The sequence below is a fragment of the Petromyzon marinus genome, chromosome 1 (assembly GCF_048934315.1).
Source record: "Petromyzon marinus isolate PM22_M1 ecotype Great Lakes invasive population chromosome 1, UKy_Petmar_22M1.pri1.0, whole genome shotgun sequence".
Taxonomy (NCBI): Eukaryota; Metazoa; Chordata; class Hyperoartia; order Petromyzontiformes; family Petromyzontidae; genus Petromyzon; species Petromyzon marinus.
This window is the reverse complement of record NC_133667.1, coordinates 12713461-12731263: the sequence shown is the minus strand read 5'-3', so window position 1 is coordinate 12731263 and position 17803 is coordinate 12713461. Positions and strand designations below refer to the sequence as shown.

Here is a 17803-nt window from a genome sequence, read left to right as displayed (position 1 = left end):
TCAAGATCCCAGGGGTGCTGGCTCGGTGATATGAAGTGGACATTGCCATCAAACCACTCGGCCACCTCCTCCAGTACTAATGTTGACTATGCCAGAAGAGAGCTTCAAAATGATAAGGACAATTGCGCACCCCCCAACACCCCCCCCCGCCCCACCCCCCAATGATGGGCACGCGGACAGCGTGGGGGGTGAGGGGGCTACAAATAATATAATTAAATAACAATCACATGCGGGGGGCCATAGGAAGTTGTTAAGACGCAGACCGCTGTTGTATATATAGGTGTTATGAAAATTGATGAAAATAATGAAAATTAAATGAAATTTGAGATTTGCATAATTTATCCAAAATTATGTTAATTAGTGTAATTATGTGCATAAATTATGCTGATTCGAGAGATAATCGTATTAATTTATGCGAGTGGGCGTGGTTATGATAATGCAGGTCGTTATGGATTATCAGGTCGAGCCTCGGTGACGAGGATTGTGTTATGAATTGGAATAACGCAATTAATCGTATGCAGTGACGCAGGCGTTGTGAGCGTGAATGAGAGAGAGACGATTCGACTCTGCTCTTCAATTCCGTATTATCGATAAGGATACGATTACTCTCGATTGAACATTACGGATTATGTGTGTTATGGATCATGTGGTGATAGTGTGCTTATGATAGGTCCCCAGGATTCAGATCTCATACGCAGAACAATATTATGCAGAATTTCAGGAAGAATCACACACAAACCTTCTGCTTTAATCAATTTTATTTCTAGCTAACTTTAATTTTTGGATAATATGAAAAACTCAATCTCGGGATTTTGGAATTTCAACACAGCGTTAACACGATACCATCACGATTGCGTTGTTTCACCTCGATAGCGGCACCTGTGGTTAATTCCCGACGCGTAACGCAATCGATCGGTTGTTGAGAGAGAGATTAAAAACATGCGAACTATTCTATCAAACCTTAACTTTATAATATGCAAACTCGTATGCTTGAATTGTTACACAACACGGCACTTGGTCTTTGATTCGTATCCAATCCTTAATACATTCTGATATGCGAAGTTATTATGCTTGAAATCGTCAGCACAGTACCACGTTGATGTTCGTTCATTGATTCATAACGATTATGAATTTAAAGCGTTCGACTGTAATACTTCTAATTGCCTTATCAACACCACTCGATGGCCACAAAGCTTCGTTACTTGAATCGTCACACAAAACAGCATTCGGTCACTGATCATGCGCGGCCCTTAATGCAATTATTGTCACGTTGTTAACAATAGGATGACTGATTATTATGCAACGCTACTCGTTGACAGGGCACTCCAACCGGTATTATTCTTGGAGGCACAAATATGCGTTTGAATTCGTTATTTCATTCGTGGATACCGGCAAGATTATGCAGAAAGACAAATATTAACGAACGACTCAAGTATTCCTAATCAACTTCTCAACGCGACTCAATGGGTGGCGATGTTTCCTTTTGAGATCCTTATCTCGGGCCAATCTTTTAATTGATTGTGGCCAGACCCCTGACAGGGAACCGGTTGAACAAGCTCTCTATCCCCGCGAGCGGCGCTCCGTGGTGAGGAGCCAAGAATTAATCCTTGTTAATGGGTCAGTTGGTAATTTATGCGGTTAGAAGTACAGCCCCAGCACAATATTACAGAGAAAAATCATGAACACTCTTAAAAACGATGGATTATTCACTCGGTCGTTGCGATGTTTCCACAATCACGGATGGTTCAATGGCTTGAGGTTTTTAGGCTTGTTAATGACCCGTGTGTGTGTGTTGAATGGTGTGAGTGGTGTAAGAGTAGGCCAATGTTCAGAATCGATTCTTTGCGTCAAGCAGACGTCTGGTTTGTGTGTAGTGGGGGGCAGTGTATCATACGTATCAGTTGATTCTTCTTTCAGTAGTTGGTTCGGACTCGACGGACGTTGGTGAACGAGTAGATGCGTTGTTGTAGCTGAGATGACCGTCTAGTAGACGGCGTTAGAAGCACGCCCGCAGCGGCGCGCTGGTGCTGATGGCTGGTGCTGATGGCACGCTGGTGGCGCGCGCTTCCTCTCCTTGAAGACGCGCGAACGCGCCCGTGCTGGTTCGCTGATAGCAGTTTCTCTCCACTGCTGGCTGAGCTGCTGCACGCTCTTGCTTGGCGTTGCTGGCCGCGCTCTTTCTCCTTGAAGATGCGCGAACGCGCCCGTGCTGATTCGCTGACAGCAGTTTCCTCCACTGCTGGATGAGCTACGCCGGCGCGCGCTCTTTCCGCTGCTGTAGTAGCTGACGCTGCGCTCGCGAGCGACAGGTCAAGTTTTTCTTCTGCTGAGTTGAGTTGAGATGAGTCTTCTTCTGTTGAGCTGAGTTGAGATGAGTCTTCTTCTGTTGAGCTGAGTTGATATGAGTCTTCTTCTGTTGAGCTGCCCCCGAGGGCTGATGAGTTGGCCCCGAGGGCTGACGAGCTGATTTCAATGCTGAAACGGCTCCTTTTTATGCCAAAAATCTCTCCCCTTCTCGGCTCCCCCTCACGAGGTGGAGCTATCTTTGATCTGATCGTATGTCGGTGGGGGGGGTTCGTGTGTCGGTGGTGGGGGGTTCGTGTGTCAGTGTGTATGTTTGTGTGTGTGTCATTTATGACATGGCTCTGTTGGGGTCTTTCCTCAAGCCATAAACATCAAGACAACAGACACCTCGATTCATCTTGGTGGCGTCTGGTTGTCTAATCCCTCCACCCAGAGAGAGGGGCGGGTTCCCCCCCCTTTTCCGTACGCGTTCCGACGCACAAAGAAATGGTTAAGATTTTTTTTAAGTTTAACATTTCACATCACAGTTGGTATCTTATCATACACAGTTATGATCCTGCTTGTGATTCATAGTATTTGATTTATTTCCAAGTGAAGATGCTCTTCCGAGCGTATGCATTTTATCACGTTCTGCAGGGAAAGACAAAGGTGGCCGGGAGCACCTCTTTATACTTTTGACTTATATTGCTCAAATACCATTTGGTCCCATGTTCGCCAAGACTCGTGTTTGTAACTGCGTCCTCCCGACACCTCTCGGTTTTACCGAGGTTCGAATTGTTATGATGGAATTATTAAAAAGAAAAATAATTATCATCCTGAGTTTAAGAGGTCCGTTTCTTGATTGTTGGAATCCATATCCCTTGGTTCTGTAAGGTTCTATAATGGAATGTCGTGTAAGGTTAACACGTTGTTATTATTAATATTATCTTGCAATTTTCTTTAAAACTTTCTTTGCCTGGTTGCCGTGTGTGGGGTGGGTGTGTCTCCTCATCAAGCCCGGCTGGCTTTTCCAGATGGCCCCTTGTGATAAGGTGTAATTCCTGCTTCTCCGCGCTGTGAGAGAGACAAATGTGGTCGGGGTTGCTTGGAATATTGTTTAAACTCTTTCGCAAGTTTGCTCGTTGTCTCATTCCTTCTCGATAACCTTTGATGTGACTCGGTATTCTTGCTCCAAGCTTTTGTTTTAACAGTAAAGGTATTAAAGGTGAAAATCATTTGATAGCGAATTAATCATTGTATAATAATTCACTGATGTGTCTGGTGGCCTGTTCTTAATTGGAGTGAGCGTTAGGCTCGCTACTTTTATCTTATTCTTGTTGTTGCCTTTTAATTTTTTTGTTGTTGTTTTACTGGAAAATAAGGAAAAGAATATGTATACGATTTACCCTGTTGGCGTCTGGTGTCTGCTCTCTTGGTGTTCTGACCTCGGAGGGACCTTTCCTAAGGGGCCCATCAAACTCTTGTTCATCTGGAGATTTTCGCCGATAGCTGTTACATCCTCGCCTTGAGAGTTTTATTATTTCTTTATTCTTTAATGGTCTGTTTATGACCGACATCTGGTTTTTCGTGTTTCTGGCTTACTGGTTTGATTCATTAAAAAAAATATATATATATTGTTTGTCACGAAAGAAAGGAAAAAGAAATCTAGGTGTATGCATCCGTAAATATTCTTATGGATATTAATTGTGGAAAAAGGGCCGTATACAACATTCCGCCCTTTTAAAAATGATCGGTGGTCTGCCACCGGTTATTTTTAATATTAAAGAAAAATGCCTTTTTCCACCATGAACTATCGATTGTCTTCAAGTTTGTGATTTTTCCTTACAACGCGCGCGTACGTGTCACAACTTAGCATGATTACATTTGAAATAAGAAAATAAAAGAACAGGAAAAAGAGAAAAATTAAGGCAACATGTTACATCGGGTCTTATCAATTATTGCTTTGATTTTTGTTTCAGTTCCTGGGAAACACTGGATAGCGGTTTCGAGCCCGGTGGTACACCGTTTCCCTCCTGGCATCTCTTTGTTTAATGTTTACCAAGTTATTGGCAACCTTACTGCCACGTTTGGTCAAAAGTACAGAATAATTTTTCTCATGACCAGGTATTTTCGAGTAACCTGTGACCTTTCCATGCAACATCATCACATCGTCGTTTTGGTTCATCGTCGGTATGGCTTTAGCCAAATTAGCACGGTTCCTTGGTTCGTATCGGTAATTTTTTTTATCCCTCGCCTTCCCTGTGGGTTTATGTGGCGTGAAGCCATGTCGAGCGCCACCAGGATTAGTACACAACACGAGTTTCCGTGCTCGACTGTTGGGGTCATTTGCCTTCTCCGCAGCCATGTGCAGATTTGCTGACTCCGTACCACGATTCGATTCCATGCCTCGATTCGATTCCATGTTTTTGCGTGTGCTGGATTTCCACACATTCCCCGATCCGTCATGGATTTTTGTCTCCGTAACGCGTTTCCCTGGCACTTTTACAGTATTCTCACGCAATTTTGCGACACAATTGATCGCGTTTCCATTTACCAAACAAGCATGTTTCTCCTCCCGATCCTGTTGGTTATCATTTCCTGTTAGATCACGCTTCATGGTTAATTTTCCTTGTTCAATAGGTGTGTTCACCACGGGAGCGACTCTCGCGTTCCCCACCACATCAAAGCGTGTGCATGGCGCATTTAGTTTTCCACAATCATGGTTCCCCTCTTGGTTCTGTTTGTAACCTCCAGCCTGCTTGATTTTTTCCAAGGGCTGTGAATTTTTTTTCAGATCAGCGGACACCTCTTTCCCTGTCATTTTCCTCTCAACCAGTGTGAGCGATTTGTCACGTGCCCATGTCACCCTCTTTGTTACAGCCAAGCCATGTGTGCCCCTTGTGTATCGTGGAATGGGGAATCGGCGTGATTCTGCTCTTGGCCTATACACGCCGTGATTCTCGCGATTATGTGTCTTTGTGTGTCGTGGCCGCCCATTCTCTATGTGCCACTGTCGACCGTAATTGTTATCTCGCCATCTGTGTGGGTAATTTTGGCCGGCTGTGTGCCGCTGCATTGGGTGAAGATATGGTCCTGCTCTTTGCTTCCACCCGTGGCGATTGTCGCAAATACGCGTCTCTGCACGCTGCGAACGCTCCTGGCCTGTGTGCCGTGGAATTGGGAACTGGTCTGACTTTGCTCGTGGTTTCCACGCGTTGCGATTCTCGCAAATACGCGTCCCTACATGCTGCGATCGCTCCTGCTCTGTGTGCCGTGGAATTGGGCACTGGTCCGACTTTGCTCGTGGTCTCCACACGTTGCGATTGTCGCAAATACGCGTCCCTGCACGCTGCGATCGCTCCCGGTCTGCGTGCCATTGTCTCGTGTAATTGTTATCTGACCACCCGTGTATGTAATTATGTTGGTAATCCGTGGGTGCTTTTTGTTTTCTGCACTGTGGGCCTGCGTGCATCAAATGCCTCACATGTTTTTTTTTTTCCTCTGATAGGCTGGTTGCCTTGTCCCGTTCACTGTGTGCTGTGAAATCATTGTTTTTAGCCCGGTACAGCCAAGCCATGTGTGCCCGATCCACTATGTGGTCTAAGGAGGCTGTCTCTGGATTCAAGACCATTCCCACAATTTCTGTAATCTCTGGACTCAAAGATCCAAAAAACATAATTTTGAACCTTTTGTCACCTTCGTGATACTGATCCACATCGCCCGCATAGTACGCTCTTTTAAATCGCATGAGGTAATCCCGAGGATCCTCGTCTGCACACTGGGTCATAGATTTTGCAGCGTTAAATCCCTCAGACAGTGTTAAATATTCTCCAAACTTCCGAATCACTGCCAGGCTCAGCTTTTTAAAATCGTTCCGAACCTCGTATGGTAGCGACTTTACCCATGATATGGACTGTCCATGCAAGCTGCGTTTCAGCAAACTCGCTTTTTCATCCGTTTTCCTCAGACCCCTGATCATTGCTTCTGCTTCTACCGTTGCGATGTGAGTGTGAATGTCCCTGTTCTTATTGTGTGGATCAAAATAGGGAATTCTGACGAGAGCTTTGTCCATCAAGTTCAGAGTGTTACTACTGAACGAGTATTCGGAAAGTTGATCATCGTCATCCGAGTCAGATTCGGATGAGTCATTAACATCACGGTGGCGTTGCTTAACATGATTTTTGTAGTGTATTTTGCGCCTGTAACGTGGGTCAACTTTGCTCGGTGACTCCTGTTTTCCCCATGGCTCATACTTAGGTGGTTTTTGTGGGGTGTTTGATTTATATTTGTCTGGTGCGTCGTGCCTGTCGCGATGTTTGTGTCGGCCGTCTGTGCGTGGTGTGCGTTTTCCTGGAGAGTTGCCTCGGAGCTTCGGCTCCGCCCTTTCTCGCGTTATTAGTACATAATCTCCTGGTGATTTAGTTTTGATATTCTGTCTCACTCTGACTTCGGGGTTATCAGTCCCACCTGTTTCTTTTCCGAAATTTTCCTCATCCCATAATCTCTGTTTGTCTGTCTGTGCGAGAGGGTCTGAGTTCAGCGTAGCTATTCCTGATGTTTTTACATCGTGTTCGCTTTTCTCCCATTTTATCCAGTTCTTAAGCAGTGTCCCAATGTCATCAATACAGCTCCCCTTCCATGTGTCTCCCTGATTTGTTTGCTCTGTAGCAGATCGGCCTGACCTTTTTGGTACAAGTTCCCAATATCCCGCAATCCACTCAAAAATTACTCTTAATACGAGCATCTCTGGAATTTCACTTCAGAGTGCATATCAAAACAGTTGTATCCAGAATGCATCAGTTCGACTCCTGTGACTCTGGTATTCCCTTCAGAGTACGTATAAACAATTGTATCACAGGATATGGTCAGTTTGACTCGAGCAAATAATCTTACTTCAATTGTCTTTGTTATACCCTGCTACTCTGGAATTTCCCTTCAGAGTGCGTTTTTTGTTTGCTTTACACCCGTTACAGTCACAGGGCAACGTTAGATCATAAAACCTTGGTTAATACAACAGTGATTTGTTCCTTAATTCAAGCATAAACTGTCTGCGAGAGATCCCGGACGAGCCCCCAATATGTTGTATATATAGGTGTTATGAAAATTGATGAAAATAATGAAAATTAAATGAAATTTGAGATTTGCATAATTTATCCGAAATTATGTTAATTAGTGTAATTATGTGCATAAATTATGCTGATTCGAGAGATAATCGTATTAATTTATGCGAGTGGGCGTGGTTATGATAATGCAGGTCGTTATGGATTATCAGGTCGAGCCTCGGTGACGAGGATTGTGTTATGAATTGGAATAACGCAATTAATCGTATGCAGTGACGCAGGCGTTGTGAGCGTGAATGAGAGAGAGACGATTCGACTCTGCTCTTCAATTCCGTATTATCGATAAGGATACGATTACTCTCGATTGAACATTACGGATTATGTGTGTTATGGATCATGTGGTGATAGTGTGCTTATGATAGGTCCCCAGGATTCAGATCTCATACGCAGAACAATATTATGCAGAATTTCAGGAAGAATCACACACAAACCTTCTGCTTTAATCAATTTTATTTCTAGCTAACTTTAATTTTTGGATAATATGAAAAACTCAATCTCGGGATTTTGGAATTTCAACACAGCGTTAACACGATACCATCACGATTGCGTTGTTTCACCTCGATAGCGGCACCTGTGGTTAATTCCCGACGCGTAACGCAATCGATCGGTTGTTGAGAGAGAGATTAAAAACATGCGAACTATTCTATCAAACCTTAACTTTATAATATGCAAACTCGTATGCTTGAATTGTTACACAACACGGCACTTGGTCTTTGATTCGTATCCAATCCTTAATACATTCTGATATGCGAAGTTATTATGCTTGAAATCGTCAGCACAGTACCACGTTGATGTTCGTTCATTGATTCATAACGATTATGAATTTAAAGCGTTCGACTGTAATACTTCTAATTGCCTTATCAACACCACTCGATGGCCACAAAGCTTCGTTACTTGAATCGTCACACAAAACAGCATTCGGTCACTGATCATGCGCGGCCCTTAATGCAATTATTGTCACGTTGTTAACAATAGGATGACTGATTATTATGCAACGCTACTCGTTGACAGGGCACTCCAACCGGTATTATTCTTGGAGGCACAAATATGCGTTTGAATTCGTTATTTCATTCGTGGATACCGGCAAGATTATGCAGAAAGACAAATATTAACGAACGACTCAAGTATTCCTAATCAACTTCTCAACGCGACTCAATGGGTGGCGATGTTTCCTTTTGAGATCCTTATCTCGGGCCAATCTTTTAATTGATTGTGGCCAGACCCCTGACAGGGAACCGGTTGAACAAGCTCTCTATCCCCGCGAGCGGCGCTCCGTGGTGAGGAGCCAAGAATTAATCCTTGTTAATGGGTCAGTTGGTAATTTATGCGGTTAGAAGTACAGCCCCAGCACAATATTACAGAGAAAAATCATGAACACTCTTAAAAACGATGGATTATTCACTCGGTCGTTGCGATGTTTCCACAATCACGGATGGTTCAATGGCTTGAGGTTTTTAGGCTTGTTAATGACCCGTGTGTGTGTGTTGAATGGTGTGAGTGGTGTAAGAGTAGGCCAATGTTCAGAATCGATTCTTTGCGTCAAGCAGACGTCTGGTTTGTGTGTAGTGGGGGGCAGTGTATCATACGTATCAGTTGATTCTTCTTTCAGTAGTTGGTTCGGACTCGACGGACGTTGGTGAACGAGTAGATGCGTTGTTGTAGCTGAGATGACCGTCTAGTAGACGGCGTTAGAAGCACGCCCGCAGCGGCGCGCTGGTGCTGATGGCTGGTGCTGATGGCACGCTGGTGGCGCGCGCTTCCTCTCCTTGAAGACGCGCGAACGCGCCCGTGCTGGTTCGCTGATAGCAGTTTCTCTCCACTGCTGGCTGAGCTGCTGCACGCTCTTGCTTGGCGTTGCTGGCCGCGCTCTTTCTCCTTGAAGATGCGCGAACGCGCCCGTGCTGATTCGCTGACAGCAGTTTCCTCCACTGCTGGATGAGCTACGCCGGCGCGCGCTCTTTCCGCTGCTGTAGTAGCTGACGCTGCGCTCGCGAGCGACAGGTCAAGTTTTTCTTCTGCTGAGTTGAGTTGAGATGAGTCTTCTTCTGTTGAGCTGAGTTGAGATGAGTCTTCTTCTGTTGAGCTGAGTTGATATGAGTCTTCTTCTGTTGAGCTGCCCCCGAGGGCTGATGAGTTGGCCCCGAGGGCTGACGAGCTGATTTCAATGCTGAAACGGCTCCTTTTTATGCCAAAAATCTCTCCCCTTCTCGGCTCCCCCTCACGAGGTGGAGCTATCTTTGATCTGATCGTATGTCGGTGGGGGGGGTTCGTGTGTCGGTGGTGGGGGGTTCGTGTGTCAGTGTGTATGTTTGTGTGTGTGTCATTTATGACATGGCTCTGTTGGGGTCTTTCCTCAAGCCATAAACATCAAGACAACAGACACCTCGATTCATCTTGGTGGCGTCTGGTTGTCTAATCCCTCCACCCAGAGAGAGGGGCGGGTTCCCCCCCCCTTTTCCGTACGCGTTCCGACGCACAAAGAAATGGTTAAGATTTTTTTTAAGTTTAACATTTCACATCACAGTTGGTATCTTATCATACACAGTTATGATCCTGCTTGTGATTCATAGTATTTGATTTATTTCCAAGTGAAGATGCTCTTCCGAGCGTATGCATTTTATCACGTTCTGCAGGGAAAGACAAAGGTGGCCGGGAGCACCTCTTTATACTTTTGACTTATATTGCTCAAATACCATTTGGTCCCATGTTCGCCAAGACTCGTGTTTGTAACTGCGTCCTCCCGACACCTCTCGGTTTTACCGAGGTTCGAATTGTTATGATGGAATTATTAAAAAGAAAAATAATTATCATCCTGAGTTTAAGAGGTCCGTTTCTTGATTGTTGGAATCCATATCCCTTGGTTCTGTAAGGTTCTATAATGGAATGTCGTGTAAGGTTAACACGTTGTTATTATTAATATTATCTTGCAATTTTCTTTAAAACTTTCTTTGCCTGGTTGCCGTGTGTGGGGTGGGTGTGTCTCCTCATCAAGCCCGGCTGGCTTTTCCAGATGGCCCCTTGTGATAAGGTGTAATTCCTGCTTCTCCGCGCTGTGAGAGAGACAAATGTGGTCGGGGTTGCTTGGAATATTGTTTAAACTCTTTCGCAAGTTTGCTCGTTGTCTCATTCCTTCTCGATAACCTTTGATGTGACTCGGTATTCTTGCTCCAAGCTTTTGTTTTAACAGTAAAGGTATTAAAGGTGAAAATCATTTGATAGCGAATTAATCATTGTTTAATAATTCACTGATGTGTCTGGTGGCCTGTTCTTAATTGGAGTGAGCGTTAGGCTCGCTACTTTTATCTTATTCTTGTTGTTGCCTTTTAATTTTTGTTGTTGTTGTTTTACTGGAAAATAAGGAAAAGAATATGTATACGATTTACCCTGTTGGCGTCTGGTGTCTGCTCTCTTGGTGTTCTGACCTCGGAGGGACCTTTCCTAAGGGGCCCATCAAACTCTTGTTCATCTGGAGATTTTCGCCGATAGCTGTTACATCCTCGCCTTGAGAGTTTTATTATTTCTTTATTCTTTAATGGTCTGTTTATGCCCGACATCTGGTTTTTCGTGTTTCTGGCTTACTGGTTTGATTCATTAAAAAATATATATATATTGTTTGTCACGAAAGAAAGGAAAAAGAAATCTAGGTGTATGCATCCGTAAATATTCTTATGGATATTAATTGTGGAAAAAGGGCCGTATACAACACCGCGAAACGATAGCCTCTCGTGGAGTTGAGAATCTTCGGTTTTAATAGTGTGCACTCCCGTTCCCCAGAGGTTAACGGGCCGCGACCCCGTCGCAAGAACTGCTCCACCGCCAATGACGAAGGGCGACCGCGCGGTGGCCTAGAACTCACGTGGGTTTTGCCGCTTCCCGTCTGTCCATAAGCGAAGCACGTGGCCATGCCCTTGTTGAAGATTGACTGCACCAATGGGTAGGCGGTGAATCTAAACAAAGAAACAGATCCCCCGTGTAGCCTGAACAGACTGTTGGGGCAAGTGCTGTTCGCGAGCGCCTATAAAAGCCGACCCGGCACACGCAAAGGGGTGTAAGGTAGCCAGCACCACGCTCGGCCGCCTTCGACTCCCCAGTGGTACTGCATACACATCGCACCAGGTACTCATTTGAGGCCAAGTCAACATAGGGGAGGCCCAGGACGGATTCAGATATGTCACTGGTGTTGGCCACGAGTAGGAATCAAACTCGGGTCGCCGGGTTTGTAACACTACTGTTCCCCAAACACAAACGACTTGTTGCGGCAAGTGGTTAGCGAGCACCTAACACACACACACACACCCGGGTGGGGCATGGTGGCAGCAAGTAACCACACGCACAGGCACACAGACACACGTGACACATGCACGTGAGCAATTGCAAGGACACAAAGATTCATCACCCACCCTCACTTGATGCAGTGCACTTGCCACATCTAATTTCAACAGCCATTTACAGCGTCAAATCAGACCAGCTGTTTTAACAACCCTATTTATCTAAAGTGTTTTAAAGGGCACACGGCCCCTATTATAGAAGTAAAGCTGGTAGCCCTGAGCTCCAGGGTTTAAGCCCGGTGGGGGGGGGGGGGGTTCGATGTCTCTGATTAGCAAGGTTGGCTACGTACGACGCGAAAGAAGTTCAACGTCACAGCAAGGACCAAGGCCATGGGGTCGGCAACCCGCGGCTCCGGAGTCGTATGCGGCTCTTTAAGGACGGCTTCGTGACGTTATTTCTTGGGGACCGCAGTCTCCTATTCACGCGCATTGCGGCCCTTGACATTTTTTTTTCTCTACCGAATTTGACAAAAACGGCTCCTCTTGTTACTTTGGTTGCCGACCCCTGACCTAGGCGCTGTATAATGCACTGCTGATTGAAGGAAGAGTGTTCATGCGTGGCAATGGCTCAATGGGGTGGTGGGTATGGGGGGGGGAGTGGCAGTGGGTGGGCAGCGGCGGTGGCAGCGACCCAGCCGCGCCGTCTCACTTGTAGACGATTTCGTTGGAGGTCGACTCGTCGAAGGCGTAGTCGAAGCGGAACGTCTGGTTGTCCAGGTACTTGGTGAGGTCAACCTTGTGTTTGGGCTCGTGGACCATGAGCACATCGCGGCTGGGCACCGTCACCACATCAATCTCCTTCTGCGCCAGCTCTGGGTCACGCGTGCGCAGACACCACCAACGGGATCGTCGTCCGATTTCGCAATTAATTTTCGGGTCACATCGCGCAGGTAAAAATGGGTGTCGTAAGCAATTCACAGAATTTAATGAACCGTTAAGATTGTTGTGAATTGCTCGACAGCACACCGGATATGCTGAAGCAGTAAGAGACTGGCACACGTTTGCTCACGTTACAACTTTTATAAATTGGGTGTGTTGGGTGGTGGAGGGTGTACGACACACATGTACTTAAGATGACCGGACCGATACAAAATTATGAACCATAATATTGGTCGCAAAATGCCTAGGCATTAAATTTCAGCCATCATCATCGTAAAACCGATTATAGAAATATTTGTCAACAGCTCTTGCATGCGGTCTTAGCGGGGGTGGGGGGGTAGCGTGGGGGGGAGTAGCGGGGGGGTGGGTACTACGTATTGTTCGGTATGTGACTGCAAATGAGTCTTGAAATGCTACACAATAAACATTCAACTAGATTGCAAACTCGTTTCTTTAGCACTGCTTTGTTTAAATCGTTGTCCTTTCCCCACACCTCTGATGGCACGATTGGCTACTAATGGTGCAAAAGAAGTTCAACATGCATACAATTATTCCTGCGATAACACACGGGCATCATCAGTCGTGAGTGCAGACAGCTGAGGTTTGTCTACAGGACCAATCGCTGAACTACTTGTGTAATCCCCGTTATCTTCTTTGGTTCTTTCGGTAAAGTCACGTAGAATGAGAATAAAATAATACATTGAGAATGTTATTGTGTTATTTTATCAATTTATTATTTTATTCTCATTCTACGTGACTTTACCGAAAGAACCAAAGAAGATGAATCCTTGCAGTCACGAAAGCTTTAAATCAAAATTTAATTCCCGTTACACTGCAAAACTGACTACGTAGCCTCCCACCCACGCCCCCCCCCCTCCCACCCTCACACCCCCCCTCCCACTCACGCCCCACCTCCCACCCACGAGTACCTTTTTTGTTGAGTGGGCGCTTTCTGACGCAGACGCAGATCTTTCGCTCCTCCACCTGAATAGAGCCAAGGTTCGCACGGTATAAAGTCAGAGTACTGAAAGAACGGAACTTGTATCGTACCAGGTAAGGCCCACTGAGCTATGTAGCTCTTTCCAGAAGCGACTTGGCCACAAGTGATAGCTGAACGAAGCGGCTTATCACGTGGAAATGTGTAGCAGCCAAAATAATACTCTAAACGCACGTTTAGAAATGGAGAGAAAAACCGGAGCACCCGGGAAAAAAAATTCGTGTGACCACGGAGAGAACATGGAAACGCCAAATATACAGGCACCAGGGGTCGGGACTGAACCCACCGACCTCCTGCATACTAGGCGAGATAGTTAACAAGGCATGGGGAGGGGGGGCCTTCAAGAACCTGGTCAAAGATGGAGAGCGGATGGTAGTCGAGGTTGGCACGGTATTCCTGGATCATCTTCAGGAACACCCAGTGAGGACCATTAGCTGTCTGTGTTTTAAATGAACACGGCACATGCAGGACATCACATGCACATGCAACATGAGCACGTGGCACAGGTTTGCAAGTGGCTATTATTAGTGTTCGTTCCACAACCTCCATTGATCCATTGACATATGAACCTGATGGCAGGACCCCGGGGTCCCATAAGCCCCCGGCTCTCGCATGAACTGCATTGCGACGTCATTTAATGTCTGAAGGCGACCGATTCGGCAATCTATTCCTCTCGATGAGCTCTGCACGATGCGCTTATCAAAGTTTCAAAGTTTTGTTCCTTCTGCGCATTCGTCCTCGCTGCGCTTGGACGACACGGCAACAGAACGATCCGCGCCAGGTGGGTCGCGGCGTTTTATGTGCGCGGTGGGACGGAGTCGCCAAAAGTAAATTAGTTCATTGCGATTTTGACTTCCGTTTATTCGGGACCCCGGGGTACCCACCATGAGGTTCATATGTGCACCCCACTAAAATAATACGGAGAAATGACGGTGAAAAGAACGTTTTATTTCAAAGCTTTTTTGTGGCTCTCGCCACACTCAATGCACTTTATGGATCCCTTTGACATTCTCCTTTGTCATGTATGCAAGCCATCGGTTTCGCAATATTCAATCACCCTTTCGAGAAGACTTGTTATTGAAACATCACAGGTGTATCAATACAGTGATCGACCTGTGTACAACATTACAATGTACATGTACAGCCCTTTAATAATGTATTTGGTCACTCTTCCATCTATTTTACAATTTGATGCAGAACGGCCGATTCTGTACAATATCTTCGCTTGCAGTTGCATATGACGTCAGTTTACATTCGAGTGAAATAATTACCCTAATTCCATGTCAATGTTTACATCACTACACTTTGCTGTGAACGGTTTTAAATGTCATTTGTCAGAAGATAACCTTTGTTAAAGGAATTTAATCGAGTTTAATATTGATTCATGTCCGTGCGTTCTTTTTCTTATTCCATCTGCGACGCTATTGCTTGCTCTTTGGTTCTGTCGGTAAAGTCACGTAGGTAATTTTATTAAGTTTTTACCTACGTGAGTTTACCGAAAGAACCAAAGAATATGGATCCGTGCAGTCACAAAAACTTCAAATCTAGAATTAACCACGCTATTGCTTGTTTCCTCTGATTTCTCTTCACTTCGTAGTTGCACGTGATTATTTGTTATTCGCTTTTGTAATTTTGATGACTCGGGGTCCACACTCCCTGCAAGTGAATCTCTCCGTTCTCTCGAGGATTCACCTGCTCATTAGAAATTAGTGGAGGGCCTCAAAATTCGATGACCCGGTACATCCTCTGTATTGATGGCTTGTATGTTGTCAGTGGCTTAAATGCGTGTTGATGCACTGGCTTTGCATATGTGCAGATAAGCCAGACGAGCGGTCCACTCCAGTCATGGATGACTCCTATGGCAACGTAGCAGCGGATCATGTTAAAATTGAGTCATATGAAGGTACGGCTTGAACACCATTGTGTATACAATATCACCACATTAATTGCAAGCTATGTAAACTCTTTTACTGTTACTTGATGTTACTGTTTATATGCTATCCATAATAGAGGTTATTTTGAGCTACATCGTGTAAATCAAAATGCGTCGTTAAACCCACCACCACACGACACGCTCATTAATAATGTTTGTCACATAAACAAAACTGTACTCGAATTGTAAACGTTGTGGGTTTTACCCTTCAACGCACCGGTGTGCTGAACTAGTAACGAATTGGCAGGTTCTGTTTACGGAACAAACCTTACTAATTAGCTGTGTCAGGTGGTGGAGAGCTTTAACGACACATTTATATTTACACGATCTAACCCAAAAACTTCCGTTATGGATAATATTGGTCGCGAAAGCCCACATGTTAAACTGCTTATGTGTCATTTAAAATATCCCGTTTATTCGTAGTGTTATATTGCGGAAAATAATATTTTGTTGTGTTAATGTTATTGTAATGCAGCCCTACCACCGCACGCACACCCGTGCTTGGTCACCGTCGGTTGGTAAAGGAACCATTTAGATATCACTTGCCGCTGATGGTTGCCGTGACCGGGAATCCAAGTCATGTCGCGGGTTCAGTATGCCGCAGTGCAAGAACCACCGCACTACCGTTCACAGGGTCACTCGCGCAAAAGTGGCAGGTGCAGCAGTAACTTTGCCTGACAGCAGTTTCGTTTTGAACACTTGGCCGCTTGTTTTCCCCCACTTCCAGATGACGATGCTTATTTCTCGAATTCCATACTGGATCCTCAATTGACGGAGCAAGGCTCCGTGGAGTACACTACCAAGAAACGCTTTGGTAAGTGTGAGTCGAAACGGTGGATGTTTAAAACAAATGCTGGTGGCACCAAATGAATGCATGCAAAAAAAACCCGTCGTCAAATTTGGTTCTTCGCTCAAATTTGAATAATTTCTAGTTCCGTGAGATTTTTTAAAATACCATTGTGACCAACGCGAACACCATTTCTGTAATATGCCGTTTTAACGCTTTGCATGGATACCCTATCGCCCGGCCACGTTACGTGTCTTTCAACCGAGTAATTAGCCCGGTCGACACTAACTTTAATTTCTACTTTATTCAGTTTAAACGCGTGAGAGCAATGCGACTGGCGCATCTTCTGCTGCAGGTAAACGTCTGCCGGAGAGCCATCCAGATCTCATCATTGAAGGCGTGACCTCGCTGCCCAATGCGTACGAGGTAGGCGCTGGCCAGTACGCTTCGTCAGAGTCGGAGAAAGGCCGCCGAGGGGGCGACGCTCATTCCCGCGCAGGCAAACCATCGGCAGGAGGGTCTCGGCAAAGCGACGGGGCAGAAGCCCTCCGGTGGAGATGCCGAGCCGTACGAGCGCAAGTGCTCGCTGGCGAATGCAGCCTCCGCCGACAACCCGCACCGCTGCAAGGTGTGCGGTCAGGCGTTCGCGCAGGCGTTTGGCCTGCGGCGCCACCTGCAGATGCACTCGGGCGAGAAGCCCTTCTGCTGCGACGTGTGCGGCCACTGTTAAAAACGAGGGAGTGCGAAAGAAAATGTGGCCGGAGTGGATCAGGGGCCAGAGCACTTCTCTGGCGCCGCTGAAAACCTCGGTTCAAATCCAGCTTTCAGTTTCTGTTCTCAAGTGGAGTGACTTGACGACGGTCTTGGCCTGGTCACAAATGACTGCACAAAACCCAACCACGTTGAATTTGGCTTTCGCTTTACAGATAAGTCCCCGAGTTACGATGGTCCGACTTACGATATTTCGATGTTACGATGGCGATAGCGATACGACAAAATTGTAAAATATTTTTAATTTCGCGCGGCAGGCAAACGCAGCAGCATACGAGGTACGATACTGTGCGTTGGGACGCTGCCGGGATGTTCGCATCTCCCTCCTTGTGTGGTGATGCCTCACTCTCAACACTCTGGTCGACGGAGTTGTCTCGGTGTTAGCGTGTGTACTGTACCTTGTTTTTTTTACTTTACATTTTGCTGTGCAACACAGTATTGTAATTAATAAATACATACAGTATATAGTTGATACAGTACGGTACTGTAAATTGCTCTGTTTTGCTAAATTATCACCATTCTTTAAGACTCCTGGGTAGGCTAGGCCATCTTCGACTTACGATATTTTTTGACTTACGTTGGGGTCGTCGTAACGCATCTCCATCGTAAGTAGAGGACTACCTGTATTTGGCTGAACATTTATCTTTATCGTGACGAATGGCAAAGTGCACCGCCTAGTATATGGATAAAATACAGTCGCTGAAA

The 17803-nt window shown here is 45.7% G+C and overlaps 1 protein-coding gene and 1 long non-coding RNA gene across 2 annotated transcripts in view; one reads left to right on the top strand and one right to left on the bottom strand.

Annotated features, from left to right (window-relative positions):
- Positions 1–15098, bottom strand: part of LOC142925142 (kinesin-like protein KIF2A) — a 30540-nt gene extending 15442 nt beyond the window's left edge. Inside the window, exons 1-4 of the mRNA XM_076068099.1 lie at positions 13956–15098; positions 13540–13594; positions 12381–12543; positions 11110–11350 (exon numbers count right to left, since the gene is read on the bottom strand). Of these exons, the coding sequence (XP_075924214.1) occupies positions 11110–11350; positions 12381–12543; positions 13540–13594; positions 13956–14156 (660 nt within the window). The 5' untranslated portion in view covers positions 14157–15098. The remainder of the gene's footprint in view (positions 1–11109; positions 11351–12380; positions 12544–13539; positions 13595–13955) is intronic.
- Positions 15099–15450: 352 nt separating this feature from the next.
- LOC142929842 (uncharacterized) lies at positions 15451–17565 on the top strand. The gene is made up of 3 exons (XR_012946002.1): positions 15451–15510; positions 16268–16354; positions 16683–17565. It is a non-coding gene; the product is annotated as an uncharacterized LOC142929842 (long non-coding RNA).
- Positions 17566–17803: the final 238 nt, after the last annotated feature.